The following is a 13,098-nucleotide window of genomic DNA, read 5'->3' as shown; positions in this document are numbered from 1 at the left end:
AACTATTACAGTTTGAGACAAAATTAAATTTTTACTTGACAACAATATCAACAACCTTAAAGTCTTTAGCGTAAGTAAGTAAAGTAAAATTTCTGAGCTTAATCGAGTAGAAATAACAATGCACTAAAGACCGAAGAATCCCAAAAGCTTTGTGTGAAAGTGGTATTACTTCCACGTGTACTGCAAGTAGGAGTCATTTGTATGTTCAGGCATTCGTTTCTCAACATTTTTAACCAAATTGGTCAGCAACTTTTGCAACAGCCAAAATAACAATGGAGTCTAGAATGAAACAAGTTTGGTTAAAATATAGTATCCAACAATGTAACACCTGATGTAATAATCAATCATTAGTGAATTAACCCCAGATACAGTACATACTCATTCGAGAAAGCAAAGTAAAATTGAGGATAAGCAATAACAGAAACAAAATAAACAAGATGAGGTCAAAACTTATGTGGATCATATTTAACACTAGAGGGCTTTGCATTTGAAATGAGGGCTTCACATTTGAAATGGAAAACGGATGTTGAAGCATTCCCCGATCAATGGTGTAACTCTATCACTCATTGATTTTGCCGGTTATAGCACTGTCCCTGCTGTTGCAGTTCCAACCTAATTTAGCCTCTGTTTTCCAGAAATGTCACCACAGTAGACAAACCAGTTGCATTCTGGGAATCCTCAGCATGTCTGGAATCTTTAATACACACATTTATTCAACCAGCTACACAACCCATTGTGTAAAGTGGCACATAACAAATTCGCAAAATGTCATACTATGCATATAAAAACTTGGATTTCCTGTTATATTTGGATAGGAAACATAATTTAATGTTTTTTTTTTTATTATAACAAGTGAAGGAAGTGCTACGTTTAATTGTTATAATTGCAAAGAAGTGGTCAGATGAATGTTTATTTTTGGATTTGATTGAAGATTACTGTGGTAAAGGGGGTCAAAAGATGGGCCAATTTTAAAGTCATCTGTGAAAATGTTCGATGTTGGGAAACATATACATTTACTTGACTTAATTTAATTGTAACGCTGCAAAGATGTATACCTTTTAGTGATAAATTTGGATTCAAGTTTGTTCAGGCTTAGAAAAAAAAGTCAAAATTTCAGTGGTGTCAACAAACAAAGCCATTTTCCTGCCTCGAGAAAAGTACAATTCAACACTTTACATTTTTATTTGTGATTTATTACAGTTAAAAGGATCTGTTAACTCACTCACTGAACTCAAATCAAATTTCTCACAAACATTGTTGGGTTATTAACACACTTTCCATCATGCACCAAAACTCTTCTTTTCATTCACTTGAGGAAAGTTATAATTGTAGCATGTTACATTTCGTTATATGCATTAGTCTCGGATGAGTCACACCGACTTCCCTCTTTGAAATTCAAAGTGTTTGGATGTGGCTGTTCACAGTGCAGCTACAGCTGTAAAAAGACAAAGATGGGATTTCTACAACAGTAGAAAAAAATTGATTCAAACTGAGTGGATACAGCATCTGGCTGCACAGGTTTCTTCTTCTGTTTCTATATTTTACAGTAAGGTCATTATAACAGTTAGTAACAATCTGTGCAGGGATTGCTATAGAAATGAGTGATACAAAAATGAATGGATCTTGCATGTGGGAAAATACAAAAAAAAAAAAGATTATAGCAGGCGAGATCATAGCAAAGAGAAAAATACGTTTATATTTGTGATGTAGCTGTCCAGACTGGGAAGTGAGCTGATAGGGACAGTTCAGCGCCAGACAAGATCTTCAAAGCGCTCACAAAAGCACTCCGGTCTCTGTTACCACTCAGCTTTGAAATCCTTTGCCTGAGTTTAATCCCAAAATACTATCAGATGATTGAGACACTTTATTGTGCTTTCGCGTCTTCCTAAAGAGCCCACTGAAGTGGCCTGTTAGTGGATGAAGGCGCTTGAGTGATGCGTGTGAACATGAGTGCACACAGTTTAATTGACGCTCCTTTCTGAGGTTGTGTAACCACTGTTTAGTGGCATGTTTACAGTAATCCATAATGTAGATTCCCATTGCTTTAACTGAATAAACTAAAAAGCCCCATCATGCTATTTTCAACACTTGTTCTGAATTACTCATCGGAAATGTTGCTGTCCAATTTCAGTCACAACACGTTCCTGTAAATAATTCACAATAAAAGGTCTTCTGAGAGATGGAGGGTTTCTGTCCAATAAACTGTTTCCACTTAAAATGGAAACCGGAAGTGTTAAGTTGGTATGAGCACTGTAATTCAGTAGATTTAACCCGGCAAACAGGAGCGGATCAAAATAAAGCCAGCTACCTTTGGCAGTTGAGGCTAATAAAAGCCACAATCTGGGATTTGGCCGGGTGCCAAGTATGTTTTTATTGCTGTTTACATTATTACAAAATTTAATTCCATTTTTTAACTGCTCTATGCAAAATAAAAGGATGTCATGCTGCTTTTCCATCTTATAGACAAAAGAGAAAGAAAAAAAAGTGATTGGATTCACGGTGCTCCCGCTCAAAGGTGACTCTTAAGGTGGAATGTTTTCTTGCATGTTACTTAATACACGAGTTGATGTGGTGGATCAGTCGATACACCTCAAATATCAATATAGCAGCTTTGATCATTCCATTTGTTTTTATTGGCTCTCGCATGGCAAACACTTTAGAGATGATTCATGCTTAAAAAATGTATAGGAATTTCAACTGAACCATTCCAACTGCAAACTTCCCATTCCCACGACACCTGTGATTAACAGTAGTAGCAAAGCACGTCTGCTTTATCATTTTGGTTCAGTATATGTGCATGTTGTACCTGTGTGTGCGCTGTGTGTATGTGCGACACCAGCAATTAGCCTTTGCGTAATTAAAGCAGTGGCCACACTAAAACAGTGTGTCAACCATCAGGTTAATGAATGTTCAGCTATGTAGTCAAAGGTCAACCGGTCACATGCAGGCATGCCCACGCACGCAAACACACATGAACATGCAAAAAAAAAAAAAAAAAAACTGCAAACTCCGCACTCTCCTCTGATTCATTTGCTCTGTTAATTCTTCCATGTTTTAAGTGGTGTAACTTCATTAAAACATGTACTTTCAAAAGCTAATTACAAGTATTACAACCACAAAAACTGCCTCATCTGATTTATGTTCCCCTCTCACTCACTGTTATGAAGCGCAGGAGGTGCTTCCTCCAGAGCGTAATAACAAACCCCCATCTGATGGCCCCCCTCCAATGAAATGTGCATTATATTATAAGTTATTAATGGAGTCCCGCAGGGCAAAATTTAATTACATAGTAGTTTGCAGAGATATGCACTCACATTTATCACCTCCAGGGTGTTTTGCAGAGCCAAGCACTGTCCGATGCTGCCGTTTTCATTTCTCTTAAATGGTGCAACTAGGTGTAATTGAAGTACGCTCCTAATTTCATCAGAACATCTCTGATGAGCCATCTCTCGGCTATTCACTGCTGCTCTATTATCTTCCCTGACAGCATGTTGTTCAGGTCTGTAGTGGTAAACCAGAGAGCATGCTGAGGTACAAAGTAATCAGTTATTTATTCAGAGAATCAAAAGTGTATTTATGTGCACCACTGATTAATATCCAATGACTACTTTGTTGGTGTTGGTTGTCTGCAACTGATTCTTTTGGATTCTTTTATTTTATGCTGCTTTCTTTTTTTGGGCTTGTATCCAACAGCAACAAATAGGCTATATATGGATATCAGTAGGTACATTTACATACTGCACATCATGGGAAATTCATTTTCACTTTCAAACTTTACGAAAAGAGTTGGTTTGGTTGAATATTAGTCAGTACAGCTGTCTATGACTAAAATAATGGTTGTCTTTCTACGCTTTTCTTCTTTCTCTTTCAAGCTTTTTTTCCCCTTTTTTCCTTCTTTTATCTGTCTTTTTGTCTGTGAGTCCTATAACCATTCATCTCTCTCCAGGTCTGCTGGGCTTTATTGAGTTTTACATATTTAAGTATATCATATTTTGTTGATCCTTTGACTTACAGGTTGGTTTCTATGCTAAAAAGAAAAGAATATTTTTTTTGTACTATTGCACAAAATACAAATAAAGTGTTCAGTTGATACACCATTAACTGCAACGTAAATGTCAAACTTGAAATTTTCTCCACAAAGGAGCTTAAAATCAAATATATTTAGAAAATACAGATTCTAAAATTAATCAGGATCAAGCTTAAATATGTCTTTAACTTATTTATTGTAATTGTTTAATAATTCCTACCAATGTAAGGGAAAACTCACAGCAGGAAATTATTATAAAACATGGACCTGTAAATAATTCAAGATCTTTTTGTCCCCCACTGCAGTGGGGGTGAGTAGGCCACAGAGGCTTCCACTTATTTGTGTGTGTGTGTGTGTGTGTGTGTGTGTGTGTGTGTGTGTGTGTGTGTGTGTGTGTGTGTGTGTGTGTGTGTGTGTGTGTGTGTGTGTGTGTGTGTGTGTGTGTGTGTACATAATCACGATGCATTTCATTTTACTGGCGAAGAAAAGATTACTGTAATAATTAAAATTGTTCCCTTTATGATTTTCATGAATCTCAATGTCCGCGTCTTTTTCCAACCATCTCGCTCATACATCATTGTAATAAAGCCAGACCTGTTTGTGTTTGTGTCTACAGTATTTCCTCCACACTGTCCTGCTGTAAAGGGAATTGTTGGGACATGTGTGCTGTACAAATCCGCAGTGAGCCGATCCCATTGATCAGCTATTGTCAAACAGCAGAACAACACTGTAGTCGTTATGTGTGAAAGAAGCTCGAATGGTCAGCATTGGAAGCAGTTTCATGTCCCAGGACACGGCTTCGTTTCAAGGGTCGATAAATCGCTGGAGCTCCAGTGAGCTAGTGCACTCTGCCACTTATTGTACCAAGTCTGTCTATAAATCCTCCCATTCCTCCTTTAAACCTGCACACTGTGGTTTCATTTACAAGCTGTCTCTTGCCTTGTTTGTGTGTGTGTGTGTGTGTGTGTGTGTGTGTGTGTGTGTGTGTGTGTGTGTGTGTGTGTGTGTGTGTGTGTGTGTGTGTGTGTGTGTGTGTGTGTGTGTGTGTGTGTGTGTGTGTGTGTGAGTAACATGAGTAAAAGCCTTTTTTCTTTTTTTTCTTTGCATGTGTGAGTTTATAGTAACTACGTTTACGTGTGAAATTAGCACACGCGATGCATTCAAACACCGTGAGTGAAAAATGAGGAGCGGATGTGCAATGTGATAACTGAATACTAATGTGTGTGATGTACGGTGGCGTGAGGGGGCGGAGCCTATGATGAGGGAGGGAGGGCGGGAAGGAGGAGAAGTGCAATCAGTGACACTGTGGCTGCTTGTCCTGCTGCACACTGCAGTCTCCTCATCTGCTTAAAGACAAATACTCACACACACACATGCACATCTACTTTGTCCGGCTGTAAATCATATCTCTGAAATGTAATGCTATGAAATGCTCGTGTTTCTCTTTCTTATTTATAGGTATTACATGGAAAAGTATCTCTCATGTCAAACCTCAGTTTTGGTGCAGAAAGACTTCAGGTAGAGCTGATGGAGTAATTAGTTAATTAATATGTTGAACAAAAATCTATTTTAAAAAGCAGTTCATTTTTCAAAACTTTTGGATTTAAAAAAAAAAAAAAAAAAAAATGTAAGTAACCGCAAGCTGCAGGCCCAAACTCAGTAATGTGTCCATGAATTAATCAGTGTGCTAGCCTGAGCTATTGGCTGGGGTTTCTCCTTTTTCCAATTATTATTGCTTCATATTTTTATATATTTGTGTGATTTTCCCTTCTTTCACTTTTTAAAATGTATTTATATTCAGGGAATTATTATGAATTTTCATTGTTTTGGACCCTGTTTCTGTGACAGTGTGCAGATCATCTTGTTTGTAATTAATGCTGTTTATTCTTCGGTAATGAGAAGTCTTTGAGTTCCAGCCAGTTTGTTGTTACTTACTGGCTCTCCATCAAGAAGGAGGCCACAGATTCAAGCGTGTGCCATTAATATAATTTGTTAGTCACATCCGGACGTGTGGCTTCAGTAGACCAGGTCAGTAGACATTGTCACATCTCTTAGAGCATGACTGAGGATCATTATTTAAACCCCCTCGGTTAACATCCTCCTCATCTACTGCCCGTGTTGATGCTGAGGTCTCTCGCACTTATACGACCCTGATCCCCCAAGAGCTCATGACACATAGCTGAGAGTTAGCTGAGGATAGTAAAGATAAGGGAGGGGAGGAGGGGGCTGAATAACAGGACAGATGATGATGATGCAGTCTTATACTGTACACAAGCTGTGAGGAACACAGGGTCAACGTTCAGGATACAAAGAGATGGGAACAAGAGGTCTTAAAAAGAAGACGTCGGATCAAGGGTTCAAGTTGTGCCTTTGACACAGTTCCCGCTACTAGAGTAGAATATCAAGGATGTATGTACACCAAAAAAACAAAAAACGTACTAAAAATAAGAGCAAATAAAAGTTTCAGCACTAAAATATGACTTTAATCAGTAAAAATCTGTTGTTTTGATGCTGCATCAACTATTAAATTAAACATCAAGCAGCATCATGAAAATATGTGCAAAGCTATTTGTCAGTGTCTGAGGGGTGAAAACAATCCATGAAGCTGAGAATCGTATTACAGACTCTTTAGCAACTAATACTCATCTGTATGACATTATCTGGACTGTATGAGGCAATTCGTTCAAACTTAAAAAAAAACATTTGGCGGAAAGTTGGGGGCAGATGGGTCGAAATTATGCCATAATATTAAAAAAGAGTTTAAGCTGGTTGTATAGTGAATATATGATTGTGGGTTCTGTGTATGTCTGATTGTCCAACTTTCTGTATGCCAAAATAAAGCCTTCATTTCTGAGTAGAGCTGGACTGCTGACACAGTCAGCGATGCCTGATTCCAGTGAACAAACAATATCGTTACCCAACCATTTGAATGCAGTGAGGAACTTTCCGGCTGTTTTACAGCCCAACGGATGGCCCGATCTGCACATGAACGATTTGAGATCATGGGGTTATTGTCTGGGGCACCAAACTTTTAAACCACTTAAAAAAAAAAATTAAAAAAAAAAAATCCATTATCCAATATGTTATTCTCAATTAGCTTCTTAAAGAGCCCCTCTGCTTTCACCGTTAATTTCAGTTTAGCCTATGCTGCCTCTCTTTTTCTTTTTTTTTTTTTCTTTGTTTATTGCAAGCCTCATAAAAGTGCAGGGAAGATAATTAAATCCAAGTACAGCGGAAAACAAACCTTGTCATGCACCGTGCATGGAGGGATTTCTTTGCCTGTCGAAAATAAAATGACCAAAACATTATTAACACAAGAAGTGAATATGTTTTTATTATTATTATTATTATTATTATTATTACTGGAGTGCTTTCTCTTTTCTCCTTATTTTTTTTTTTTCAGGCGGTGGGGGGCAATATTGAAGCACCGATAGGAGATTCAGTGACGGAGAGGCACATCTGTCTCTTCTTACTGTTGAACCATCCCTTTCAATCTAACCAGAGAAGAAGCACAGAGTTTAAGGGAAGACCTTGATGCTTCATAATTCACTTTATGACACAGCTTGCCCTCACTGCTGCCACGTTCAACATTTGTCAGATTTTAATCATGACTGGGAATATGAAATAAAATGTCAGAATTATTTTTCCTGCCTTCATTGAAACCAACTTTTAAATCAAATGTGGAGTCCCAGGCTGCAGCATGTAGTGGTATTCTCGCTTCCTGTTACCTCTCACTTTTAGAGCTAATTTGAAGGCTTGGCTGATGAACTTTAAGTCACCATGAACAGTCAAAAACAACAGATATTACACTTATGAATGCCAGTTTAAAACAAAGTATGAGTCATTACAATCTTTAAATTCTCAGTTCAAAACTTGTTTTAAATATAAAAAACAAAAATAAATGGAATTTTCATCACAAATCAAGTGATTATATTTTGCATTGATGCTGGTTATCTTGTTGAGGCCTAAAAATGCCTTGCCTCAGTATAGCTTTTTCAACCTTATTCTGAAAGGTGCTATACATGACGGAGTAAGTGCGTGACTGGACCTGGAGGACATGAGCATGCTGACTATATGGTACACCACTTGTATGCATGGTATGATATGTGCTTGAATGAGTTATAGCTGCTGTCGGATGACAGGGGCTCCGAAGCGAGACAGAAGAGGTATGACAGGTCCTTTGACCTTTAAGGCAGCTAACCTTGCTCAGCACAGTTATCAAGAAGCTGGTGAGGAGACCCTTTATGACAGCCAATTGGGGTCAGTGAGCATTCATGTTGTGCTCAACTTAGCAGCACTCTGTTCGTGCTAAATCAAACAGTGCAAGGCCTCGGAGCCCATCATGTATTTGTCATATGCCCTTCTGCATATCTATAAAAGCCTGCGGTGAAAACATCGAAAATGCACGACTGCAGTGACACGTCCGACAATCAACACCTAATTCTGCAGCCCGTTGTTTCCCATCATTGGTACTACTGACCCCATTGTGAATGAACACCTAATTCTACTTAAAAGAAAGCAGGAAGCCTAACAGAGAAAGGTATAAATTATATTTGTTGTTCTTATTTAACTTTAATATCAAAGAAGTTTAACATGCATCTTTTTCAGTTGATGTTAGGTCATTTACGACCAATTATCAATTTATGACCATTTTCGCCTCGTAATTCCCATACGGACACGTTCTCTAAGGATTTAGTTCAGTGCACTTTTTATTGCTTTCGCTAATGTTTTCTTGTTCCGGCCAACAGCTAAATCTAAACTTACTTAATAAAGGCGTGTTTTATTGATCTCCATGGAGCAGTTCTGTTTTCACTTGTGGTCTTACAAAGCAGGGAAAGAGGTCAGCGTCACCTTGAGGACTAAAAGGAATTCAAGGACAGGTGAGTAGTCAGTTAAAGGACAGTAACTCCGACAACAAATACACTGCCGTCTTTGAAAAACAGGCTTCTGAAAATCCGATAGTCATTTTGTAGATATCTATATTTTTATTCTGTATCTAAAGTATCTGTCAATTATATTTAAAGCTATTGGTTCTTGTCTCTGTCACACAGTTTGAGATTCTGGACTTTACATAAACGTTTACTAATTACTTAATATTGTAGGTACTGAGATTTAAGTAATTGAGGATCAGAAAGTCCTGGAGATTTACCCAGAGGTCAAATGTGCATTGATTTTGACGCCTCACGGCAAAATGGTGGACAAGTAGTGAATTAGCCAGCAGTCAGCAGGTTGTGTTGTCTTTATTAATGGAAAGAGACCTGCTCTCTCTCTCTCTCTCTCTCTCTCTCTCTCTCTCCCTCTCTCTATACCCTTCATTTCCTGGCACAGCTCCTAATGGGTGCGCTCCATCAACTCATTACTCAGACAGATAAAATGGCTTTTTATGTGGTGCTGGTGAGCCACCGTGCTCCAAGCAGATCGAGCAAATGAAGAGAAATCAGAAGCCCATTGCAGGCCTGATAAAGAAGTGCGAAGGATTTTCTCACTATTATTTGTGAGGAATGAGGAGCCTTGCATACAATGAGGTTGTCTGACTCAGAATGACACAGTACTGTGTGAGTGACAGATGGAAATGTGTTGTGGATTATTTTGCCTCGCGAGATGATAGTTGCTAAAAGCTGTAGCTAATTGCTTAAAATGCAAATTGGCTTTTAAATGAGCAGCAGTTGTTAATAGCCACATCCATTTTAATACAGGCGACCCAAAAGAAAAAAAAAAGTGGAATACATTCACCCAAATGGATTCTGTGACATTAATATTCTGGAGTGCTTCAGCTGTACAAATGATATAGAAGACAGTTACACATTAAACACATACCTGATGCCTTTGATTTGTGCAATGCTGTGATGGGAGATCCTCGACAGAGCGGAGATTACCTGAAATAAACAAATACACAAAGAGTCAATCAACTATAAATGTTTTTAAATATAAGTATTTATTATTTGGCATCATATTTGCAAGATCAGAATTACTGCACCCTTTCATTATGCCTCATTCATTCACAATTCTCTCTCGCTCTCTTCCCGCCAACCAATCAGATTTCACCACAGCCTGAATCAGATAATCATGTTGTTTTTGTCAAACTTTAAATCTCTTCTCCTCTCTTTTGCGTCAGCTGTCATTTCAGTGTGAAAAAGCTGCAATCAACTGTAATCTTACTTTAAAAAAAAAAAAATTGCTCGAGACCACAATAAATTGTGAAAATGACAGAACAAATAGTCCAAGAAATAATTTAACTACAGCATTAACCAAAGAACAAATCATCAGACGTGCAATGCACAACAATAGTAGCATAAGAAGAAGAAGAAGAGCCAGTGCCAAGCAACATTTCATGTGCTAGTAGTTACAAAAAAAAGATGCCCAGTGCAGCTCAACATTTGCTGTTCTCTGAGGCTGATTATTGAACATTACTTATGCGTAACTTAGCAACCTGGCTCAGATGTATGCAGCTCCACACAGGACTGTCTGTAAACATAATGCAGGCCTCCATGTTAATAGTGACATCCAGAGACATGGGGTGGGCGGTTCCGGGTGGCTGGGATCACACATATACACACATACACATTTACCTTATATTCATTTATTCTATCGATAAATATTTTTGAACTTCCATTCTTACTCTTATTTTTTTATTATTATTAAGCACAGAGGTTAAATATGTTTCTGTGTTTAAACTGATTTAATGCCCCTCATGAGTCACACGCAAGTGGGTTTATGGCTGAGGACTACAGATGGCTTGCTCTTGCAGGGTAGCTCAGGCAGACAAGGGAACCACCACCCCAAAACACACACACACACACACACACGACAAAACAGAAACCCCGTCTCCTACGCCTCATTACCCACTCCTGGGTGGATTTCGGGTTGCAACACCGTGGCAACGCCAGATGTCTCGTCGACAGGGAGGAGAAAATTGTTATCTCAACCCCTCTTCCTCGGCAGGTGTGTCATCCGCAGCCTCTCATCAAACTCCCTCTTCTCTATACACACAATAGGGCACCTCGGCGCCTGTGGTAGTTAACATTCAAGTTGAGCCCATGCGAACGGCTGTTATGAAGAGAAGACTGCCACTTTAGAACCGACGAGTACTTGTGTTTGAAGCGCTGTTGACCATAACCCTTTCACTCCGTCCCTGCAAAGTGTTCTTATGTTTAACATAATCAGTTGCAGAGGGTATAGGGATTAAAAGGAGCACTGTTACGGAGTACGTACACATCGCATTCATTTACATGTAACCACTCTGTGGAGTGAAAACCTCAACAGGGCTTTCACTCGGCAAGATGATAAGGGGTTATTTCTTTGTGTCGCTAAAGACCCGTGTAATAGGCAGTCATGTTCATGCTTAATGGTTCCAATATGGGGCCAGTCTGCCATTACACACCTCCTTAACGTGTACCCGAACTGGATTGTGAAGATAGAGACAAAAAAAAAGGAAGGCGAAGCAGACAAAGGTGGAGGAAGAGGCCGGGGAGAGGGGAGAAGAATAGATTGCTAATTTCGCTGCAGTGTGTCTGATTAGCCAATGGTTGGCGTGTTTAAGAAATCACTGTGGATAAACCCATTGTGCTGCCTGGTGGCACTCTGCCCACCTGGCCATGCTGCAGGGAGGATCACATATGGCACACTGCCCCCATCAGCTTTATTAACTCAATTTTTTTTTAATTTTTTTTTGGTCTTATTAGCCTAAATTGTCTTTGTGGACGGGTGACAGACATGATCATTTAAAGACATAGGAAATGTAAAAATACAAAATGTGAATGAAGCAGTTGAATGAATGAACGGATGGATGGGTGAATAAATTCTGCATTTAATAGCGGTTAATATTTAATGCTTCCTGGTGTGATCAGATGCGGTCAGATCCAGCTAAACCCAGGTTTGTCCAGGTTCAAAGTACACCGGGGGCTGCTGGTTTCCAGCCAGAGAGGTTAGAGCGGGGTCGAGGCCTCCCTGGCCTGTGCAGACATGACATGAGTGTGCCAGCTCAGAGCACGCTAGCGTGGCTTTCACACATCACAGGGTAAAATGTCTATTCATATTAAATCTCGGGTTTCCACAACGTTAAGGAGTTTGTTCAAATTTTTTTTTAGCTCATGTTAACCTCATGCCTTAATGTGAAAAATATGTCTCTCAGTACTGGGAGCGCTGGCAGTTCGTGACTCCCCCTGGCTTCGTTGAGAAATGCTAATTTGCAATCTGCTTTTAGGGAAGCTGAGGAAATTAAAAACAAAATCTCACGGGGGTTTCTAAAATGACAGTTAGGTTTCTTATTTATCTATTTAATGTAAAGTTACAGTTTCACTGTCAATGTTAACACGTGTCAGTATTTTATTTTATTGATTTGATCTTATAAGTAGGCTGAAAGCTTTAAAGAGCCACCTTTCATGCATGTGAGGGAGACTGAAGAGATGGAGAATTGTTTTAAGAGCTGTTCTTCTTAAAACACTTTTCTTTTTTCAAAACAGACTTCTCGTTTATATTGTCACTCTTCTTCCTTTCCAGCTTCTGCTCAAAGGTTGCCTGTTTATCTGATGGTACTTTCTTCTCTCTGCCTGTGTTTCTGTTTCCCTCTCTGGCTCTAATACACTCTCCTCACCCTCTTCTGATCCTTTGGATCAGTCAAAGCCTTTGAGTCGCCACACATTATTAATTTCCCTCTCATCTTGTGCTCCCCGGGTGGGGGGGGTAACTCTGGGGCTAGCCACAGAATAAAGCCTCTTTCACCCCTCTAGGAATACAGAAAAGAAAAGTCACAGGATGGAGTGATAGCTTAGGTTTCTAAAGCCCCAGACCAACATCGTACCTTAATCACTAACCCCACAGCCCCTGGCATCCCCTTACCCACATCTGACCCTCTTTGTCAGTCAGGGGGATGTAATTGTGGACGCATGTTCTGTCAGTCAGACCGATGCACCGATGCTCGCAGTCTCTGCACGACATTGATATGCAAAATTTACCCGACAATCCATTTACTGCATAAGGAGTTGTGTGCACCTATGTGTGTGTGTGTGTGTGTGTGTGTGTGTGTGTGTGTGTGTGTGTGTGTGTGTGTGTGTGTGTGTGTGTGTGTGTGT

At 39.3% G+C, this 13,098-nt stretch overlaps 1 protein-coding gene across 7 annotated transcripts in view; it reads right to left on the bottom strand.

The window, feature by feature from the left end:
- vav2 (vav 2 guanine nucleotide exchange factor) overlaps positions 1-13,098 on the bottom strand; it is a 211,894-nt gene that overhangs the window by 51,348 nt on the left and 147,448 nt on the right. For all 7 annotated transcript variants that reach the window (XM_069705143.1, XM_069705160.1, XM_069705187.1 and 4 more), the window contains exon 3: positions 9,845-9,903. In XM_069705143.1, coding sequence (XP_069561244.1) covers positions 9,845-9,903 — 59 coding nt within the window. The remainder of the gene's footprint in view (positions 1-9,844; positions 9,904-13,098) is intronic.

This window comes from Brachyistius frenatus, unplaced genomic scaffold, assembly GCF_029030835.1.
Source record: "Brachyistius frenatus isolate BFR_SWC_R1_liver_20210118 unplaced genomic scaffold, ASM2903083v1 Contig_3, whole genome shotgun sequence".
Taxonomy (NCBI): domain Eukaryota; kingdom Metazoa; phylum Chordata; class Actinopteri; family Embiotocidae; genus Brachyistius; species Brachyistius frenatus.
Note: the sequence above shows the minus strand (reverse complement) of the source record. Positions and strands in the feature narration are given on the sequence as shown.